At 46.9% G+C, this 21,739-nt stretch overlaps 1 protein-coding gene and 1 pseudogene across 2 annotated transcripts in view; one reads left to right on the top strand and one right to left on the bottom strand.

Moving 5' to 3' along the window:
• The first annotated feature begins 247 nt into the window (after positions 1-247).
• Positions 248-21,739, top strand: part of MALT1 (MALT1 paracaspase) — a 57,662-nt gene continuing 36,170 nt past the window's right edge. For both annotated transcript variants that reach the window (XM_049782066.1, XM_049782067.1), the window contains exons 1-4: positions 248-474; positions 8,834-9,000; positions 17,192-17,313; positions 20,771-20,930. In XM_049782066.1, coding sequence (XP_049638023.1) covers positions 248-474; positions 8,834-9,000; positions 17,192-17,313; positions 20,771-20,930 — 676 coding nt within the window. The remainder of the gene's footprint in view (positions 475-8,833; positions 9,001-17,191; positions 17,314-20,770; positions 20,931-21,739) is intronic.
• Positions 2,489-2,586, bottom strand: LOC126021775 (uncharacterized; annotated as a pseudogene).

Here is a 21,739-nt window from a genome sequence, read left to right as displayed (position 1 = left end):
AGTCAAATCACGCCCTATATGGCCTGGCCACGCCCCGTGTGGTCACGCCCCCCGAGGCTCCCGAGACCGAGCTGTCACCGCGGGGCGCGGCTCGACTCGGCTCGGCGCGGAGCTTCTTCCTCCCGGACCGGAGCGCGGGGTCCGCCCGGCCGCCTGCGCCTTCCGCCCGGCACTTCGCGGGGCCCCGGCGAGCGGAAGAAGCGGCGCCCGAGCCCCGGAGGCCCGTCTGCTCGCTCGCCCGCCCGCGATGCGGTCGTCGGGGGCCGCGGCCGTGGCGGCGGGCTCGCTGCCGTGGGGGGAGTCGCTGCAGGCCCCGCCGCCCCCCGCCGCCACCCCGCAGCCGCCCGCCACCCTCGCCCGCCTCCCCGAGCCGCTGCTGCGCCGCCTCGCGCAGGGCCTGGACCGAGCGCCCGAGGGCCGCGGCTGGCGGCGGCTGGCCGAGCTGGCGGCGACGCGGGGGCGCCTGCGACTCAGGTGAGGTCCCGGGGCGCGGGGACGCGGTCGCCACTGCGCGGGAGGGCGGCGGGGTCCGGGCATCGCCCCGGAGGGTCTCGGGGCCCCGGTGTCACTTCCGAGGAGGCGGGGTCCGGGCGTCACCTTGGAGGGACTCAGGGTCCGGGTGTCACACCCAAGGCACGGAATCCGGGAGTCACCCTGGAGGGCCTCTGGATCCGCTTGTCACCGTGGAGTGTCTCGGGGTCTGGGCGTCACCCCGGGGGGGCGGCAGGGTCCAGAGGGTCTCGGGGTCCGGGCGACACCCTGGAAAACCTCCAAGTCCGGGTGTCACTTCCAAGGCAGCGGGGTCCGGGAGTCACCCTGGAGGACCTCGGGGTCCTGGTGTTACCCGCGAGGCTTAGGGATCCGGGCATCACCCTGGAGGGTCTCTGGATCCGCTTGTCATCTTAGAGGGTCTCGGGATCTGGGCGTCACCCCAGGAGGCGGCGGGGTCCGGGCGTCACTCTGGAGGGTCTCGGGGGCCGGGTGTCATCCCCAAGGCGCAAGGTCCGGGCCTCACCCCGGAGGGCGGCGGGGTCCAGGCGACACCCTGGAAGACCTCGGGATCCGAGTGTTACCCGCAAGGCTTAGGGGTCTGGGCGTCACCCCGGAGGGTCTCAGGGTCGGGGCGCTCTCCATCGTCCCCTACTCGCTCGCTCCCTGCAGCCGCCCAGCGAGGAGAAGCAGGAGGATCTTGGAGGGTCCGGAGAGCTAGAGCTAGAGGCACGATAGGGACTTGACTGCCTGGGACTTTTGACTCTGGGTCCGAGACTGACCCGCGAGGATGCTCCCCACTCCCCACTCCGGGTGTCAGGAAGCAGGAGGGCGTGGAAGTGCGGGGTGAGGGGCGCCGGGTTGGGGGCGCCCTCACCCGCCTCTCTCTGACCTGCTCCTCGCTCACCTCCACCATTCAGCTCCAGGTAAATAAAACGTTTTCCTTCCCCTCCACCAGGCTTGAACCACCTTAATTCAAAAAAACTTTTAACTTAGTGATCTTTGGGGCTCCCTTACTCAAGTTATAGAGGATCCCGGAGGGTTGTTGTTTGTTTGTTTTTAATATAGGTTCTATGTCTTATGCATGTTTTTCTATGTACTGCCATTTACATTAGAAATCAAAGCTAGAGGGGCCGGAGAAGTGGCGCTAGAGGTAAGGTACTTGCAAGTACTAGCCAAGGAAGGACCGCAGTTCGATCCCCCGGCATCCCATATGGTCCCCCCAAGCCAGGGGCAATTTCTGAGTCCTTAGCCAGGAGTAATCCCTGAGCATCAAACGGGTGTGCCCCCCCCCCAAAAAAAAAACCCAAACAAACAAGAAATCAAAGCTAGAAAGTGTCTTTTTTTTTTTTTTGGCTTTTGGCTTTTGGCTTTTGGATCATACCCGGCGGTGCTCAGGGGATTACTCCTGGCTCTGCGCTCAGAAGTCGCTCCTGGGACCATATGAGATGCTGAGATTCGAACCAGGGCCTGTCTGTTCTGTGTTGACCTTATTTAAGGCAAACACCTTACCTCTGTGCTATCGCTCCGGCCCCATGGAAGTGTCTTGATATCAACTTAGTTGTCAAGAGGAGCCCAGCATAAGTTCAGAGAATCTGTTTTTGCAGGAGAATAAAGAAAAGTCCTAGAAGAAGCCAAACAATGAGTTAGACAGAGGCATTGCCTTTTTTTTTTTTCTGAGAAATTCCTGCCGTGTCTTGGCTTGGCTACAGGGCTGGCTCTTTATCTGCTTCTGTATTCTACCTGTGCCTTGCCAAGGTGGTGGCTCTCCCACGGGAGAATGAATGAAGTGAATAGAACATCTTAGAATGTTCAGAGTTCCCCGGTCCCTGCCCTGAGATTCCAAACTGTGTCTCTTCCTGGCTGTACTTCTGGTTGGCCTTTCAATACCTTAGTCTTTTTCTAAACTTCTCACACTCCTCAACTTTGTCTTCTGCCATCATTATTTGTGTCTCCTCAAAAAAGGAGCCATCTCTTCTTCATCAATTGTCTGCACCCTAGATAATCGAAATATTTTTTAAAATATTTTCTTGCGCAGGGCCCATGCTAATTTCTGTATCGTTCCAATTTTAGTATATGTGCTGCCAAAGCAAGCACTTTTTCAAAATATTTTCTTAAGAAGGATCATATTTCACTGTTGCAAAACTGTATCAGTGCAAAATCATTGCGTGCCAGTGATTTGCTGGAAGTTCCAGAAGATGATAAAAAGATGACACATGGTTAGGGTTATCTAGCAATGGGTTGTTATTCTGAGATGTTTACCAATATCATGTGACATACTTTGTTAATATTGTTTTGTCTTACTCAATCATTGATTGAGCATTCATTATAGGCCATTCAGTGAGTGTCCCCTGCCTTTAACTTTCACAGAAGCCCAAGGTTTAAGGGTTCATTAGCTAGATGATGATTTGCAATCATCTGGCCATTCCGGGGAAGAATGATTTGAGCCAGGTATAGAAGCACAGTACACACAAAGGCAAGTAAACAAGTGTCACGATTTTTCCTGTGCTAGGAAAAGACCTAGATAATATTGGGGGCAAGTTTCCAAGCAGTGCTCAGGAAACATGGAATCCCACTGGTGGTTCTCACCCAGGGGCTGAATGAAGGGACCTGAGGATGCCGTGAAACCAGGGCCACATCCAGCAGTGCTCAGGGACCATGTGGTGGCAAGATAGAACCTAAATCAGGTGTATAACTGTTCTACTATTTCTAGCCCCCCCCCAAATAATAGCTTTACGCAAAGAAAATTTAAAATATCTTTTCTTAAGTTTATAGTTGTTGATTTTTATTTCTAGGCTTACCATAATGTCAAACATTGTCTTTGGGGGGAGGGGTAAGAGGCTCCTGTATATTGGGACGTGACCTAGTGCCCTACTCAGGCTTTCTGAAAGGACTTGCTAGTCAGAGCTCTTATTTGTCATTGAAGGGACAAGAAGAGAGTAAGGTCAGCCACCAGGGACTTGTGAGGAACACAGGCCCTGGTCAATGCCACAGACAGTAAAAACCTAAACTGATTGGAATCTCAGTTGACCAAGACCTGTGGGGTAACTGTAGACTTGAGTCAGGTGTTGGAGAGTAGAAAGGGGGCAGTCCTCTGGCGAGAGTGGCAAAGAAAGCACAGGTTGCCTGGTACATGGTGACCCATGGTCTGTACCCATGAGCAAGGACACAGGGGTCCTGCCCGAGTGACTCTGTTGATGACGGGAACTTGACAAAAGGTGGACCCACGGCTGTACAAGGACCTCGGAAAAATGGGTTGCTGCCTCCTTAAGGGGCCAGAGGTGCTCCTTGAACACTGATGGCAGAAATGTTGATGGAAATGTTTGTGAAAGGAGAAGAGGGGAAACCCACACTCCCTCCAGTCTGGGGGTGGGAGTAGGCTACAGGCTAGTCTGGCTTCTTTCTGTATATTTATTTTGTTTTGGGGCCACACCCAGCAGCTCTCTGGGGTTACTCCTGGCTCTGCACTCAGATATCACTCCTGGCAAGCTTGGGGGACCATATGGGATGCTGGGGGGCATAAGGGGGGGGATCAAATCCTGGTTTGAACCTGATTGGCAGCATGCAAGGCAAATGCCCTACCGCTGTGCTATTGCTCTGGTCCAGGCCTGGCTTCTTTTGACCCTGTTTCTTCTGCTTCCCCTCTGACCCTTTTCCTCCAGTCACTGGGCTTCACCACTGCTTCCACGAGAACTTTTGAACCTTCCTTCAATCTGTTTCAGGGCCTACATCAGAGACTCACACCTTATGCACATGTGTCCTTCCTCCCCCAAAAACCAACGTCTCCTGCAGTTTGCTCATCTAGGGAGTCGGGGGTCAGCTATACCCCCTCCCTGTTCTCACTGCTCAGGCCACACCTCTTAGTCACCTGCAAGTCCACTTGGATGCACCCTGCTGGGTCATGTGGTCTGCAGACCATATTATCCTGCCTTCCAGTCTCCACTGCAGCCAAGGCCCCCAAAACTCTTCCCTAAACTCTCCGGACTCACCCCAGCTTCCATCTGTTCTCAGTAATAAGTATGAGTCTTCCCAAATGGGAAATCCCATCCTATTCTTCCCCAGTTCACCTCCTACAGGCAGAAATAGCATCTGGCTGCCACTCAACCCTGTCCTGTGACTCTCTTGTCGCCTCACACTAGCTCACTGGCTGTTCCTGATCACACTCAGGCCTGTACCTGCCGTTTCTGGGACCTATGGACCCACCCCTGTCAGCCAACCTGACTTGCTCCTTTACCTCTTAAAGTGTAGACTGGCTTTTGTTGATTAATAAGTGTTGATTCAATTAGTAACAATTCCAAAGAGTCAGTGTGGCCAAAGTAGAAGCAAAAGAAACTTTTTGGTGCAGAGGGCTGTCTGTGCAAAAAGGCATTTGGGGACACATAGCATGCCCAGGGTTGCAAACACCTTCACTTCAATGGTGCCTCTCTGGCCTATCAAAGAAAATTTCCAAAGCCTTGTCATCTCTCCTTGAAAACCAGATCACAGCTTTTTTAGATAGATTATGGTAGGGGGCCACAGCTGGAGCTGCTCAGGGCTAATTCCTGGCTCTGTCCTCAGGAAAGGTTCCTAGTGGTACTTGGGGTCCATATGGCGCACTGGGGATTCAGAACTGATACCCTACCTGCTGTAATCTCTCTCTGGCCCCAACTTTAGATACATTTTATTTTAAAAAAAAAGTTCTTTTTTTAAGCTCATCTTTTTACTTAAATGAGACTCCAAATTCCTGCTATTGGAAACCACTTCAAAGCACTCTTACAGGAAAGTAGCTAAAAAAGGAAAGAAACACCACTACCACCCCAACCCCGCTCATAGAGCCTAGCCCAGGAGGTTCAGTAAGAGGAAAGACACCAGGTTCTGCCTCTCTCTTGGTGTCTGCATGGGCTTTCACAAGAACTCTCTGCCAGTGCAGATCAGCGACACTCCAGAAACACTCCGGGTGGTGTTCTGGGAACTAGAGGAAATGTTTGATGGAAACCATGTCAGTCAAGTCAGGTACCCTACCCTCAGTACCACTCTGGCCCCTGATTGTCATTTTTTCACATCAGTGTCAACATAACCCACCTTGGTAACCTGTGACAGGGATGAACTCACATTTCCAGGTATCAGATCTGGTAACCTTTCTGCATCGAGAAAGATATATTTTTGTATAGAGCACATGCTAATTATTTGGACACCAAATAAGTTCAACCTTATCTTCCACTCGCCTTGAATAAAGTTTCCTTGTCTCGAGTGTCACAGGGTCTAGGAAAGGGAAGCCTCCCCAAATGAGAACTAGAAAGCAGCCTCAGCATTTTTGTTTTTTGCTGCCTGCACAACCACTATTGTTCCATCGCAGAAAAAAAAAAACAAAAACAAAACTTTAAAACAGAGAACTTGGCTCAGGGTGGAGCAATAGTACAGCGGTTAAGGCATTTGCTGTGCATGAGGCCCATCCAGGTTTGATCCCCTATATTCCATATGGTCCCCCGAGCTTCGCCAAGAAAGATTCCTTAGTGCAGAGCCAGGAGTAGACTTCTACCCTGCTATGTATGGCCCCAATATTAAAATAAAATACAAGGGCACCCATCTTAGAGTATAGACAGTCCACCTATATGTATTTCCATCATTTAATTCTGAGTGTCAGACTGCATTGCTTGGGCCTGACCAAGAGCCTGGGAACAGTACACCTGTGAGAAGCTAATCTACACTGAGCCCAATGTGATTTCAAGGACACACATTTAACCAGGTGCTAAGGAAAGAACCAAATTGATATAGCAAATCACCAAGCTATTCAAAGATTATCTGGAAGGAAAAGTCACTCTCCCAAATAAGCAGAAGGTCAGCTATAATTTTATTACAAGAACAATAAGTTAATTGAGAATTTATTAATGGCCAGGCACTGTGCTAAGTGCTGTCTACACACATTTTCTATCCAATTCTCACAATCCCATAAAAGAGATGATACTGTTAATCTTGTCAGTTCCATACATTGTTTATTCCCTTATACGTTACCCGCTGTATGGCAGCTCTTGGAAGACCATAGTACAAATGCTGCGGTAGCATCTTGTTGTTTTTTTTTTTTGTCGTTTTGTTTTGTTTTGGGGGCATACCCGCTTGACGCTCATGGGTTATCCTGGCTATGCGCTCAGAAATCGCCCCTGGCTTGGGGAGACCATATGGGACGCCAGGGGATCGAACCACGGTCCGTCCTACGCTAGCGCTTGCAAGGCAGACACCTTACCTCTAGCACCACCTTCCCGGCCCCTTCGGCAGCATCTTAAAGAAACTGAGCATGAATGTGGTTTAAAGGCCTTTGCTGAGTCCTGTGTAATTTCCCTCTGCTGTTCTGAAAGGGATTTTGTCTTGTTAGCAAAGTCCTAAAGTGTTATTTAAAGAGGAGAAAGAAAAGAGAACATAGTGAAAGAGAGAACACAGACTTCTCCAGAGGGTGAAGACCACCACAGAGAGAAGGGGCTTCACAACCCCAGCAGGGGTCAGGGTGGGGTGACTCTGGAATGGCCCTCACAGAGCTTACACTGTAGGGAGGGACACTTCTCTTCCACCCTAGGGTTCTCTGCTCCAAGCACCGCTATGTGACACTCAGTATAGCTTCCTTTCTGAGCCATTCCTGCAGGCAAGAACAGCTCTAAAGGGCTTTTTTTTTTTCCTGGAAAGAGGGAAATCATGAATATCCTTGCAAACCAACTCCTTGTCTCTGCTGTTATGACTGACGACAGAGCCTCACTGCCATCCAGTCAAACTTTATATGCAAGGTCAGGTTGCTGACAGGTTTGATCCACAGACCAGACCATTTCCTTCCTTTGCCTTATGGTATTTCCGTGTGCTTAGAAATCCCTTGAGGGGCCGGAGAGATAGCATGGAGGTGAGGCATTCACCTTGCATGCAGAAGGACTGTGGTTCGAATCCCGGCATCCCATATGGTCCCCCGAGCCTGCAAGGAGTGATTTCTGAGCATAGAGCCAGGAGTAACCCCTGAGCGCTGCCGGATGTGACCCAAAAAAAAAAAAAAAAAAGAAGAAAGAAAGAAAGAAATACCCTTTAAAAAATTATTTTTAAATTGAGCTTTCTGCTTTCCATGGTAGAAGGGTCATTGCTTAGAAATACTCTAAATATCCATAGTCCTGGTTGCTCAGTGTTCCTTGTTTAGTCTTGTGGAGCAGATCAGGGCACATAATAAAATTACTTAGCAGCACAATGGTGGAAAGCTAATTATTGACTTATGACCATGACCCCACTTTCTCTCTGGGACAGCACTAGCATCCTCAAGCCCAGCTTCTTTGCACACCTTTCAAACCCTCCCTCCCTCCCTACAGAGAACACACTCAGTCTTTCTTCTTCTTCTTCTTCTTCTTCTTCTTCTTCTTCTTCTTCTTCTTCTTCTTCTTCTTCCTCCTCCTCCTCCTCCTCCTCTTCTTTCTTCTTCTTTTCTTCTTCCTTCTTTTCTTCTTCCTTCTTTCTTCTTCTTTTCTTCTTCCTTCTTTTCTTCTTCCTTCTTCCTCCTCCTCCTCCTTTTCTTCTTCCTCCTCCTTTTTCTTCTTTTCTTCTTCCTTCTTTCTTCTTTTCTTCTTCCTTCTTTCTTTTCTTCTTCCTTCTTTCTACTCTTCTTCCTCTTCTTTCTTCTTCTTTTCTTCTTCCTTCTTTTCTTCTTCCTTCTTCCTCCTCCTCCTCCTTCTTCTTCCTCCTCCTCCTTTTCTTCTTCCTTCTTTCTTCTTTTCTTCTTCTTCCTTCTTCCTTCTTTTCTTCTTCCTTCTTTCTTCTTCTCCTCTCTTCTTCTTTTCTTCTTCCTTCTTTCTTCTTTTCTTCTTCTTCCTTCTTTTCTTCTTCCTTCTTCCTCCTCCTCCTTCTTCTTCCTCCTCCTCCTTTTTTTCTTCCTTCTTTCTTCTTTTCTTCTTCCTTCTTTCTTCTTTTCTTCTTCCTTCTTTCTTCTCCTCCTCCTCCTCCTCTTCTTCTTCTTCCTTCTCCTCGTCCTCCTCCTCCTCCTCCTCCTCCCCCTCCTTTTGGTTTTAGGGCTATACCCAGCACTGCTGAGGGCTTACTCCTGGTCTGTGTCAAGAGTCATTCCTGGCAGTGCTCCAAGACGTGATGTCAGTAATCAAAACTACTTCAGTGGAGTACAGGCAAACTCCTTATCCCTATGCTCTCATCCTCTCTTCCCCCATCATATGCTCTCTTGTTTTCTTCAGTTAGTAGCCATGGAGCTGAGTTGGAGAAGAAAACAAAGGACCCTCCCTCCCTCCACCCCAACCATCCCCATTGGCTGACCACTCCTCACCTTCCTCCCACTAGTGCAAAGCAGAAGATTCACATCCTGACAAAAACCCTGTTTTCAATCTGTTGCTTGCAGTGTTCTTGACTTGGAGCAGTGTTCTCTTAAGGTCCTGGAGCCAGAGGGCAGCCCAAGCCTATGCCTGTTGAAGCTCATGGGTGAGAAGGGGTGCACTGTGGCAGAACTGGGTGAATTCCTGCACACCATGGACCACACGGAAGTTCTTCAGCTTCTCACCCGCCCAGGTAGGTGCTCCCTTGCCACACAGAGTAAACATGGACATGCAGTTGTGCCCTGAGCCAGGAGACAATTCCAGAATAACCAGACTCATTTGGCTGTGACCTCCCTCTGGCATAATGGGGAGTTTATTGTGTGATTATGGTGGTGGTGTTCCACAGAAGAACGACTTTATTTCAGGGCATAAAGTACACAGGAGTAAGGTTTCTGTCACACTCCCTGAAATAATATGGTCAAGTAAGGAACACACATCAGGGGCAGGATGTGTATGTGCATGTTTGTGGATTAAAGAAAGAAAATATGACTAATTTTTATTTGGGGTTTGAAGTTTTTTGGTTTGTTTGATTTTATGGGTTTTATTTTGTTTTGTTTTGTTTTGTTTTTCCTAGTGTGATGGTTTGGACATATTGATTGGCTCAGCCTAGTGATTTTTTTTGTTTGTGCCAGGTGAGCTGTGCACAGGATGTGAGGAGTGGGGGACAGTCCTCCTATCTAGAGTCACCTGCTGCTCTGGTAGGAAGAGCCCTGTCATGGAATTCACCTGACGGCCACAGTCCAGGGGACTGCTACTCAGGCTGGGGGATTGGGACAGATAGGAAAGTAGTGATTGTTGGATTCATGTCCCAGAAAGCCCAGCTCAGGTGACATAATAGAAGGAAGCTGATTCCTCCCACAGCAGATCTGACGCAGGTTGGCTTTTCAGACAGGCAGTTCAGCCCCAAGAAGCTGGCTCACTCCTGTCTCTGCTCATCCTTCTTTGCTAGCTGGCTGAGCCTGGCATTCTAAAGTATGACTCCAGGTGTCCTAGAGCTCCTTGCAAGCATCTTGCAAGGTCCCTAAATATTCACCCCAGTTAAGCACATGTGGGACACATGTGTGTTCCTCACATCTGGTCAGATAGGTGGATGGTGGCCAATGGATCTGGCCAGTAGTAGAGAGGAGTCAAATTGGCTCCAAGAACCACAAGGTCACTAGGTGCCACTGGGCCCATGGCAGGGGGGAGAGCTGATGGGAGCGACAGAATGTCCGCTGCACAGGACGGGCCTGGCTTGTGACTGCAGGGACAAATAGGGACTCATGAATGTGCCTACAAGCCTCTCCATGTTGGAGGTTGACATGGACTCTCATCCCATGAGGCGTAGCCGGATCTGCACTGTGGCCTGTCACTAATCAGTAAAATGTTTCCAACAGCTTTGTTAGATTTTCCTGCCTCCAAGACTATCCAGATCTGGTGAGCATTTTAGCTGAGGCCTTGGTTCTTAATCTGGGGTTGAGATTCCAGATGGGGAAACCCTACTATTTTTTATTTTGGCATTAAAATAAATGTCTTGTTTTTGTTTTGTTTTTCAGTAAATGGCTGAGGGTTTTTGTATGTTTGTTTGTTTGTTTAGAGACCATATTTGGTGATACTCAGGGTTTATTCCTGGCTCTATGCTCAGAATCATTCCTGGGGACCCTATTAGATGTCAGGGATAAAACCCAAGTCAGCTACATGCCAATCAATCACCCATCCCTCTGTACTTTCTTTCTGACCCCCTGTTGGTAAATATCTGATGTGTATGCCTATGTTATGTAGCTACATGCCCAAGGTCACAAGAAATATGGAGGGTGGAGGAGGATTGGCTGTGAGTAGAAAAAGTGGATGCAGCCCTAAACCAGACCACTGGGCAGCTGAGCTCTCAGAATCCCAGGGCTCAGCCACCAGGATCTCAGGGCTCAGCTACCAGAAACCCAAAATTAAGCTCCTAGGATCTCAGGGCTGAGCTCTCAGAATCCCAGGGTTTAGATCCTAGAATCGCAGGTTTTTGGGGGCCAAGGGACCCTCCGGGTTGTCAGGATCACTGTCCTGTCTCATTTTTTTATCACTAAACTGAGTTCCTCAAACCCTCATTAGCAGAGTTGGAGAAGTTACAGGTCTCAGCCCTCAGAATCTGTTTGTCTAGGGGCTGTGATTCCTCAAGACTTTCACAAGGAAACTGAGCTTGACTGGAACAGATCTCATTCATTGGTGTTTAATGGTCCTCTTGGGATGTGTCACTAGAATTTCCTATTCTGATTTCTGAAAACACAGGAGTAAATAAAGTCCCATCCAACTTGTATATTAAGTTTCTTTCTGCACTTGCTCTTCTCCAGATGCTGGGCTTAGTGCTATGCTGTCATTACTCCCTGTGGCAGATGGTTTGGTGGGCTGCTTCAGAGTTAGCCCCGTGATCTTTTCCCATTTGAGCAGAGAACAGGAAAAGAAAAATAAGTATTAGTGTATAAACCACTCATGCACCGTTTCTCTGAAGTTTCATGTTCTATTAACCATTTGTCTATTAAGAAACAGATGTTAGAGGGCCATAAAGGTAATACAGGGCTACAGGCACTTGCTTTGCATATGGCTGACCCAAGTTTCATCCCTGGTACTACATATGGTACCCCAAGCACTGTCAGGGGCCACACAGAGCCAGGAATAAGCTCTTAGCACCACCAGGTGTAGTCCAACAACCAAACACCAGGAGTTGGAGAGATAATACAGTGGGCAGGGCACTTGCTTTGCATTTGACTGAATCCCAGGGCTCAGTCCCCAGGTCAGTCCCTGATTTGGTCCCCTGATCCCCATCAGGAGTGATCCCTGAGTACAGAGGCAGGAGTAAATCCTGAGTACAGCCAGGTGTGGCCCTAAAAAACAAACAAGTATAAAAGCAACAGTTCTTTAAAATTCAGAACAGAATAGGGGCAGGAGAGATAGCACAGTGGTACAGCATTTGCCTTGCATGCAGCCAACCCAGGACCAATGGTAGTACAAATCCCATATGGTCCTCTGTGTCTGCCAGGAGAAATTTCTGAATGAAGAGCCAAAAGTAACCCCTGAGCACTGCTGGGTGTGACCCAAAAACAAACAAACAAACAAAAAATTCAGAACAGAATACTATAAACATTGAATTTTTTTCCCCACACACAGGTGGAAAATGAGATTATCAAAACTTATTATTTGGCGAAGGTCATAGCTGGTTGCTGACAAAACTCAGAGTAGAACTAAGGCCCACTTAAAATGTTATTTCCGTAATACTGGAAGGTTTCTGGGTTGCTTAGTCTTAAATTGCCTCTTTGCTTTAGAGATTGCAGGGTTTTTTCTCTTGTCCAATTAAAATCCTCAGATACTCCCCCAAGCACTACTGGAAAGTGGGGGTCAGTGCCTAGAGACCAGAGTACTGCAGAGCAGAACAGAATCACATTGTTAGGCCATTGAACTGTCCAACTCAGTTGGCCTATTATCACCATGACTAGCACTCTGATACTTGAGCATCCCTAGAAGACCCCGTCCATTTCTAAGAAAAATACCTAACTACTAGCTCTTACTTGTAATGTATTGCATAAAGCCCTTTGGATGGGCTTGGATGGAGGTGGATGGTGATGGAGGCCTTTCTCCTCCAGCTCAGGACCACATGTATCCACCTTCCCCAACCGGCGGGTATCTGGGTTCAGAAAAGCGGCGGGTAGAAAACTCATCCACAGACAGGTTCCAAGATATATCAGCTTTATCAGGCCCTGGCCAACATGTGTGGCCTATCATAACCATTTACACTGGATTCCTATTCAGCCCTGCATTGTACCTTGTTCCTCAGCCATCTCCTCCTGCTCCTCCAAACTCTGTTCAGGCAAATCCCCCTTTTTACCTTGAGGCCAAACCTTTTGAAACCTCCCCAAGACTCTTCCCAGAAATGGGAGGGTCTTTCTTGTAGGTAAGCTTACACAAAGAATAGGGGTAGGGTTACAGTAATGGACCTTTTTGTTTGTTTATTTCTTAAATGACTGAAATTTCTGGAAGGAAAATTAAGGAATAGGAAGAAACCCAGATGCTGTGGATGGGGAAGAAGTCAGAAAGCAGTAGATAAGAGAGGTGGGAGCAGTAAGTGAGGGGTGAGTGAGTGAGCATCGCCAGGGCACCTGACAACACAGAGATGAAGTGTAGCAACTGAACTGGCTTGGGAAAGGGTGTCCACGGGCATGCTTCATGTGGGATAATTGGAGGAAGAGAATTCATTTTTATTCTGGAATACAATAGAGGGCTTTGCAGTGATGACTTAGAAATGTCACTTCACAAGAGGCTTTCCAAGAGGAGGTGACACCACTGTCCCCCCAGCCCCAGTCTCCCCCCCACCATCTAGAGCCTTCAGTGTCTTCCAGTGCAGGGGAGTGGGGGTGTATGCATCTGTATGCTTGTTTAAAGAAGGCCGGTGCCCAGGGGCCAGTGAGTAATGTTGATGTCTGAAAAGGGAATGGAATTTTTTTTTCTTTTTTGGTTTTTGGGCTACACTCAGTTATACTCAGGACTTACTCAGAACTCTTTGCTCAGAAATCACTCCTGAGGTGTTCTAAGGATTGTATGTGGTACCGGTGATGGAAACCAGGTCCACTGTGTGAAAGACAAACACCTCACTCGATGTCCTATCTCACCAGCCTCAAGTCTGGGACTTCTAATTTAGATTGAAACTGATAGAAAAAGATAGTTGGTTCATGTCCTTTGAAACATAGGTGCTGGGGCTGGAGAGATGGTTCCTGGTAAATGAAAGCACATGCCTTACATGTAGCCAACCACAGTTTGATCTGTGGCACCACATGTTTCCCTAAGCATCACTGAGCATAGCCCTAGACACCCCTTCATACCTCTGGGTGTATCCCTGCAGCACCCCAGCACACAGAGTACATTCTGGGTAGACCCTGCCACTGCATCACCTGAGTAGCAGCACAGTCTCATATTTGCATAGAACCGCTAGTCTGTTTAGCAGAGAATTGCCAGGCATCTCCTCCCACCCCAGGCCTCCTGAGCAATGTTTGAGAGACATTTAACACTCCCACCTCCTCCCAATCAAGAAGATCCTCGGGCCAGAGAAGTAGTATAATAAGTATGCCTTGCAAGTAGTTTATTGGGTTTGATCTCAGACATCCATATTGTCCCCTGAGCACCACTAGGAGAGATTACTGAGTGCAAAGTCAGGAGTAACCCCAAACATTGCTGAGTGAGTGTGGTCTAAATACACACACACACACACACACACACTCACTCACTCACTCACATACATATGCATTGTCATGTATGCAATAGATCTGTTCCTAGAAAAGCTATAACTTAGATCACTAAGTGTGTGCCTTGTCAGAAGGAATAACGCCAATCATTGAATCATTTTGTCAAGTCATCCTCACCCTAATTTATCTATCCTGTGATTCCACAGGATTTTAGTCTCAGGGTTCAGATGTTACCCATCTGTTGATCCCCTCAGGTGTGTGCCCAAGACCCTTCCGTCCCATCACACCTAACCAAGTCTCCCCTGTTTACAGGAAGTCAAGTCACCTTTTTGCCTTCTTGGCTGATATTATCTGAAAACAGGTTCATTTGCCAGGAAGCCGTGCATTCAGCCTCTCACAGAGAGCTTTCCTTTGTGTGTGCTGCCTCCAGGGTCCAGGCCACCATGCCTCTTTCACTGTGCCTGAGTAGTTCAGGTTGGCCAGAGTTCCCTGCCTGGCCGGTGCTGTGTGGGAGGGAGGAAACGTATAGTTAAAGGCGGGAGGAGTTTTGACTCCAGTCATTACTACTCACCCAGGGTGGTTTCCAAATCACTGGGTGCCTGTCACTTCTCAGGCTTCCGAATAGTAAGTTGTAAACGGGGCATGTTTACTTACTTGCTGAAGGCTCAGTGACTAGTTTTGGGTACCCTTTAAGAAACTGTAAGTCTGAGGGGATATTAGAAAGCATTTACTGGGACAGAGAGATAACACAATGGGCTGAGCACAAGCTTTTAAGGTAGGAGGCTTGGGTTCGAGCCCCTGCCACAGGAGGACTCCATCCTCCCAGGCCCCGCTGGAGAGTGACCCTGGGATTTACATACAAAGGAAGGCACTTTCAGGAAGACTTTTTTTTTTATTTTTTTGGGTCACACCCCGCAGCGCTCAGGGGTTACTCCTGGCTCTATGCTCAGAAATCGCCCCCAGCAGGCTGGGGGACCATATGGAATGCCGGGATTCAAACCACGGTCCTTCAGCAAGGTCCTTCATGCAAGGCAAATGCACTACCGCTATACTATCTCTCTGGCCCCAAGACTTATTTTTAAATACATTTCAATTAATAAAATTTTTAATAGAATCACTATGAGATAGACAAATGTTACAATTACAAAGATGTTCATGATTGAGTTTTAGTCATAGAGTTTCAACACCCATTCCTTTACCAGTACACCTTTCCCACCACCTGTGTCCCCAGTTTCCCTCCCACCCTCCTGCTCTACCTTCCTCTGTGGCAAACATTTTTCTTCTCTCCCTCTCCCACTCCCCTTCCCTCCCTTCTCTCCTTTCCCTCCCCCTCCCTTCCTTTTTTAATTTTAGGTGCTGGGAGTCAGAGGGAGAGGAATAGACATAGAAAGATTGCACGCATTTGTAGGAAGATCCATTTCACTCAGGTCACACAGTCCTTTCATTTTTTCCTTCTAGTCTATGTCTTTTTGGGTGTTTGTAAAGGACATTTGCAATGGCCATTGCAAAGGACATAGTTCATGTATGAGCCTCCTGGTACAGGCCCTCCAGCTTGGCCACCCCCACTTCTCAGAGACACTCCCTGGCCCACTCCTGGGAGGAGCCTGGGAAAGTCCCTGGAAGATGAGAGTATGGGGAAGGGTGTTGCTACTCAGTTACCCTAATTCATGTCCTTATATCATATACCTGCATAGACTGGATTTAGATTCACCCATCTTGCTGCAGGAAAGTGAATGGCTAAAAAAAATAAAATAAAATCTCTGGTAGACCAGTGGCATGAGGGTTTGCATCCCAGTTCTGTCACTTACAGTGGCAAGGTAGTGGGAGGTTGGGAAGAAGGGGGAGTAATGTCAGAGAGCCTGAGTAGTTTACCCAAGGGAAGGGGTGCCTTCTGCAAATGACTGAACTCCGTTTGTTGAATCATAATCAATGAATAATCATTGGTTATTTTGAAGGTTAGATATCAAAATGCCTGGCTCATGTAACAGAGTCAGGAGCTCCCTACTGCAGCAACCTTACTTTTAAAGGTACTTGTTGATTCAATTAATAGGTGTTGACCACATAGGAAAAGGGTGAGTAAGGCAAACAAGGGCCTGACTCTCGAGCTCCTGTTTAAAAAACGACAACAAAAAAGAAAGTTAAAATAAAAAAGAGGAATTCTCCATGTTTACATTTCTGAAACAAACAAGAAAGATATTTTGGAAATAATCTGCATGTCCTTTTTGTTATTTAACACCAGTCCCTTCCCTGGAAGCCCATTGCATTATCTCTCTGACCCAGTAAATGCTTCTCATATCCCCCCAGACTTACAGTTTCTTCAAGGGTACCAAAAACTAGTCACTGAGCCTTCAGCAAGTAAGTAAACACACCCCATTTACAACTTACTATTTGGAAGCCTGAGAAGTGACAGGCACTGAGTGATTTGGAAACCACTCTGGTGAGTATTTTATTAATTGAAGCTCACCAAAGGAACGGGGATCTTGGGAGACATGAGCTCACATGGAAGGGTGAAAGTGAGTGTGGACCCAGATGCAAGTCGAGTTGTATGTGGTGCATGAAAATGCAGAGTATGGCTTGGCTTTTAGGGCAAAGAGAGGACCCGAGTGGCAGGAGCTGGGAGCAAGTGTGGGCAGCAGGTGTGGACAGTGAGGTCAGAGAAGCCAGGTGGTGGTTTTAACCAATGATGGACAGGGTCATGTAGGTTTTTTAAAGATTCTGAGCCACTGGCTGGAAGCAAGAGCCAGGTTCACTGGAGCTCGATCAAGTGCCAGACAGGCTTGGGTTAAATTCAGGGCACCCCAGTCAGTCACACTTGGAGAAGCCTCACAGACCTGACCAACTCGCACAATAATTCAGCAGCACCTCCCTGTCCGGCCTCACTCTCCTCTTTCTCATTTATGTCAGGTTCTGCTTCTCAGGCTGAAAACTCAAAGGCCTCATATCATTTTGGGGGGAAGTACAGTTCATTAAAGGTTTCTGCCAGCGAGTTTTTTTCTTTCTCTTCTCTTATTAATAATAACTAGAATTCACAAACCCCCGGAAGGGACTGGTGTTAAATAACAAAAAGGACATGCAGGTTATTTCCAAAATATCTTTCTTGTTGATTGTTTCAGAAATGTAAACATGGAGAATTCCTCTTTTTTACTTTATTTAACTTTTTGTTGTTGTTGTTGTTGTTTTTTAAAGGACTAAAGATTACTGTGAACCCAGAATCAAAAGCAGTCTTGGCTGGACAGTTTGTGAAATTATGTTGCCGGGCAACTGGACATCCTTTTGTGCAATATCAGTGGTTCAAAATGAATAAAGAGGTAATTTGTTCATTTTTCATTAATTTGTTAATTTTGTTCATTTTAATTTCTCTGTCACAAGAAATAATGATAGAAAAGTAATGGTATTTTCATCAGTGTTTTTAGAAATTTTGCTAAAGAACAGACTGTTATTATCATTAAAGTATTAGTGGGTAAGGTGCTTGCCTTGCCTTCAGCCAACACAGGTTCAATCCCCAGCATCTCAAATGGTCCCCTGAGCCTGCCATGCATAGCCAGGAGTAACCCCTGAACATCTCTAGATGTGGCCCCAAAATAATAATAATAATAATAATAATAACAACAACAACAATAATAATAATAATAATAGCTAATCTTATTTTGGTAAAAAATAATTCAAAAAAAATATTACCAAGGTACTTTGTAAGCAGCAGGGAAGCCAGACTCTAAAAATAGAGAGACCAAAGCAACAGTACAGCAGGTAAGATACTTGCCTTGTATGCTGCCGACCCAGGTTTGATCCCTGGCACCCCATTGGGTTCCCTGAGCCTTCCAGGAGTGATTTTTTAAATTTTTTGTTTTTTGCTTTTGTGTGTGTGTGTGTGTGTGTGTGTGTGTGTGTGTGGTTTTTGGGTCACACCCAGCAGTGCCCAGGGGAAACTCCTGGCTCCATGCTCAGAAATTGCTCCTGGCAGGCACGGGGAACCATATGGGAAGCCGGATACGAACCGATGACCTTCTGCATGAAAGGCAAAGGCCTTACCTCCATGCTATCTCTCCGGCCCCCCAGGAGTGATTTTTAAATGCAGAGTCAGGAGTAAACCCTGAGCACAACCAAGTGTGACCGCCCAAAAATGAAAATTGAGGTGTGTTGAACAACAGTGTTAATTTACAATATGAAGCACCACCAGAACCTTCTAACAAATCTACAAAAGATTATTTATGACAGATTATGTGCCAGCCAAAATCTTTAATTAAAAGATTTCAAAGCAGCATAAATGGCTAAAAGATCTCAGACTAGCATAGATTTTACCTTAAGCCTTTCAGATATTACATAAAATATTCTAGGTATTAAAAAAGGTCTGGGCTACCAGACTGGGGAGCTACTTATAGGACTAGAGTCATTCTTGGTGTTCAGAGTTTGATCCCACCACCCTGTAGTTGCCTAAACACCACTGGGTGAGAACCTGAAAACACTGGGCTGAGCTGGGTGGAGCCCTGAATCTCATTGGGTGTAGTCCAGAAAATCAGGGTAAGCAAGGTTTAGTCTAGTGTGGCAGGCTCTGGATTAAAATCCAGATTAATAAAGGGGCCAGAGCCATAGCATGGCTGATTGGCGTTTGCTTTGTACTTGACCAACCTGGGTTTCATCCCCAGCATCCCATATGGTCTCCCAAGCCTGCCAAAAGTAACTCCTGAGTGCTACCAGGTGTGGCCCAGAAACCAGAAAAATAAAATCCAGTCTGATGAAAAGGGTCATTTACTGTGTTTGTGGAAGAATTGTGTGCCTGAGTTCCCCACCACCACCTCCCTGGTCTCCTATGAATCGAGCTTTGCTGAGCCGAAAGTTCTCTTTTCTGAACCCCCTTCTCTGAGCCACTTAGCCACTGGGATTTCCCACTGACTGGGCCAGTCCCTGTGTGGTCCACTGATTATCTCTGTTATGCTCCTTCCTCTGTCTTCCTGGTCCCCTTCCCTCCTAGATTGTTCTTGAAACTGAGTTAAAGAGTCATCCTAGAGCCCAGTGAACGGGTGTGCAAGTTTTATATTTGAAATTACTTGTTTCAGTGCCCTGCATTGCATGGTGCCCCAAACACTGCGTGAGGTGCAATACCCCAGCAACAAGTCTGTAAGCTGTACCCCAAAAACAAATGAATGAGGAGCGATTCTGGATTAGATCTTTTATTTTAACAGGCTCACCTGTGCCTTGTAATCAAGACCACGACTAGCCTAGTTATCACCTCAAGTCTTTCCTCATACCTCCTTGAAATTTCTTCTCCCCCGACTACTTCTGATCTAATTTCTGCAGATGGGTCACTGGTCACTTTCTTTGTGTTTTTGATAATATTACACAGACGTGATCATGGAAAATGGACTTCCTTTTGTTGCACTTTGACTCAACTTTATTATATAGAACTGTACTGTCAATAGTCTACTGCTTCTTAGTGTTCTTTTATTTCCTGGGAGACTCTATAGTTTATTCACCCTCTCTGTGTGATAGGGCATCTGGACTGACTTGAAAAGCAAATAATGATTTTTTTTTTAATTTACAATCCTATAAAGTTTCAGGAGTGTAGCTCCACATTCCCTGTATGTGTGACTCACCATATTCACCCCAAAGTGCCACTTGTCCATCCAAATGACCCTTCCCTCTCCCCTCCACCCCTCAACTCCTTCCTTTTGTCTAAGTATTTTGCTGGTTCATTTGCTTTGATTGGTTAGTCAGAAAGGACTGGTTGGTTTTTTTGTTTGCTTGCTTTATTTAGGGATCCAGCCAGAGCCTCATGCATGTCAGTCATCGGTGCCCTGTGCCAGGAAGCCCCAACCCTGGCCACAGTCACTGCCTTTTGAGGGAGAAATGATGGTAGAACTCAGGTCAATGGTTGGTGGCCTGAGTCCTGATTTGAGAAAGGAAGCCGTGTAGGCAATGGTGTGCCCATCTGAGATTGGAAGTTGGTTTTTTGTTTAGTTGGTTTTATTTTGTTTTGTTTTTTGTTTTGTTTTGTTTTGTTTTTGTTTTTGCTTTTGGTCACACATGGCAGTGCCTAGGGGGTTCCTCCTGGCTCTACATTCAGAAATTGCTCCTGGCAGGCTCGGGGGACCATATGGGATGCCGGGATTTGAACCACTGACCTTCTGCATGCAAGGCAAATGCCTTACCTCCATACTATCTCTCCGGCCCCATTTGGTTGGTTTTAATTTGGACTTTTAGCGGTATTTTTGTTCGTTTGTTTGGGGGCCTCATTGGAAATACTCAGGGCTTACTCAGCATTTTGGGATCACTTCTGGCAGGACTCAAGGGACCATATGGGATGCCTGAGTTTGAACCCAGCCACTTGCAAAGCAAGCTCCCTATCCACTGTACTATCTCTCCAGTCACAATGTTTATTTCTTTTGAATGAGATAATATTTTTTACTTAGAGAAAAATGAAGAGAGAAGAGAAGGATAAAGATAAAATGTGTGTGTGTGTGTGTGTGTGTGTGTGTGTGTGTGTGTGTGTGTGTGTGTGTGTGTGTGTGTGTGTATGTTCAAGAGAAACATTCGCTTCTCCTAAAGCGAGAGAGCTAAGGGTGCATATATTAAGTTGAGATGTAAGTAAATTTCCAAGATACAGTAAATGCCTTAAAATGTTTACTTTTTTTAAGTAAGAAATATTTTAGGACACAGGGGAAAAATACTGTTTTCAGAGCTCCAAAGCTGGCACTTTGCAGATCACATATTCTAAGGCATACTTGGATGGCTTGAGTCACTTGTATTCTGCTATTGATTCTTTCACAGATTCCCAATGGAAATGCATCCGAACTTATTTTTACTGCGGTGAATGTAAAAGATGCCGGCTATTATGTCTGCAGAGTTAATAATCATTTTACCTTCGAATTCAGCCAGTGGTCACAGCTGGATGTCTATGAGGCCACAGAAGTAACAGGAAACTTCGAAAGTAAGTTATAATGTTGGGGTGGGAGTTAACCTATTTTTTATTATGCCTCTATTTGGGGGGGTGGGCCACACCCATTGACGTTCAGGGGTTACTCCTGGCTATGCAATCAGAAATCACTCCTGGCTTGGGGGACCATATGGGATGCCGGGGATCAAACTGCAGTTCGTCCTAGGTCAGCTACATGCAAGGCAAATGATCTACCGCTGCACCACCACTCTGGCTCTATGCCTCTATTTTTTTAATAATTCTAAAGTGTCCAAAATACCAAAAGCCAGGGACTATAGTGATTGTACAGTAGATCAGGTGTTTGCCTTACATACAACCAGGTTCAATCTCTAGCATCCCATGAGGTCCTCCATGTACCACCAGGAATTCATGGCCAGGTGTGGCTCCAAAACCAGGATGGAGGGAAGAAGATAGGGAGGGAGGAGGACCAGAGCTCACCTATGTGCTTCACTTTAATAGAAAGTCATTAGCTGGGGCCGACGAGACGGCGCTAGAGGTAAGGTGTCTGCCTTGCAAGTGTTAGCCAAGGAAGGACCGCGGTTTGATCCCCTGGCGTCTCATATGGTTCCCCCAAGCCAGGGGCAATTTCTGATCACTAAGTCAGGAGTAACCCCTGAGCATCAAATGGGTGTGGCCCAAAAAAAAAAAAAGAAAGAAAGAAAGAAAGAAAGAAAGTTACCAGCTTTTAAGATTTATTCCACATGGCTTTGATCCTCTTTATTTTATTTTATTTATTTTTTTGGTTTTTGGGTCACACCCAGCAGCACTCAGGAGTTACTCATGGCTCTACGCTCAGGAATCAC

This window comes from Suncus etruscus, chromosome 10, assembly GCF_024139225.1.
Source record: "Suncus etruscus isolate mSunEtr1 chromosome 10, mSunEtr1.pri.cur, whole genome shotgun sequence".
NCBI classification, from domain to species: domain Eukaryota; kingdom Metazoa; phylum Chordata; class Mammalia; order Eulipotyphla; family Soricidae; genus Suncus; species Suncus etruscus.
The sequence above is the reverse complement of the archived record's forward strand: the minus strand, read 5'-3'. Positions and strand labels throughout refer to the sequence as shown.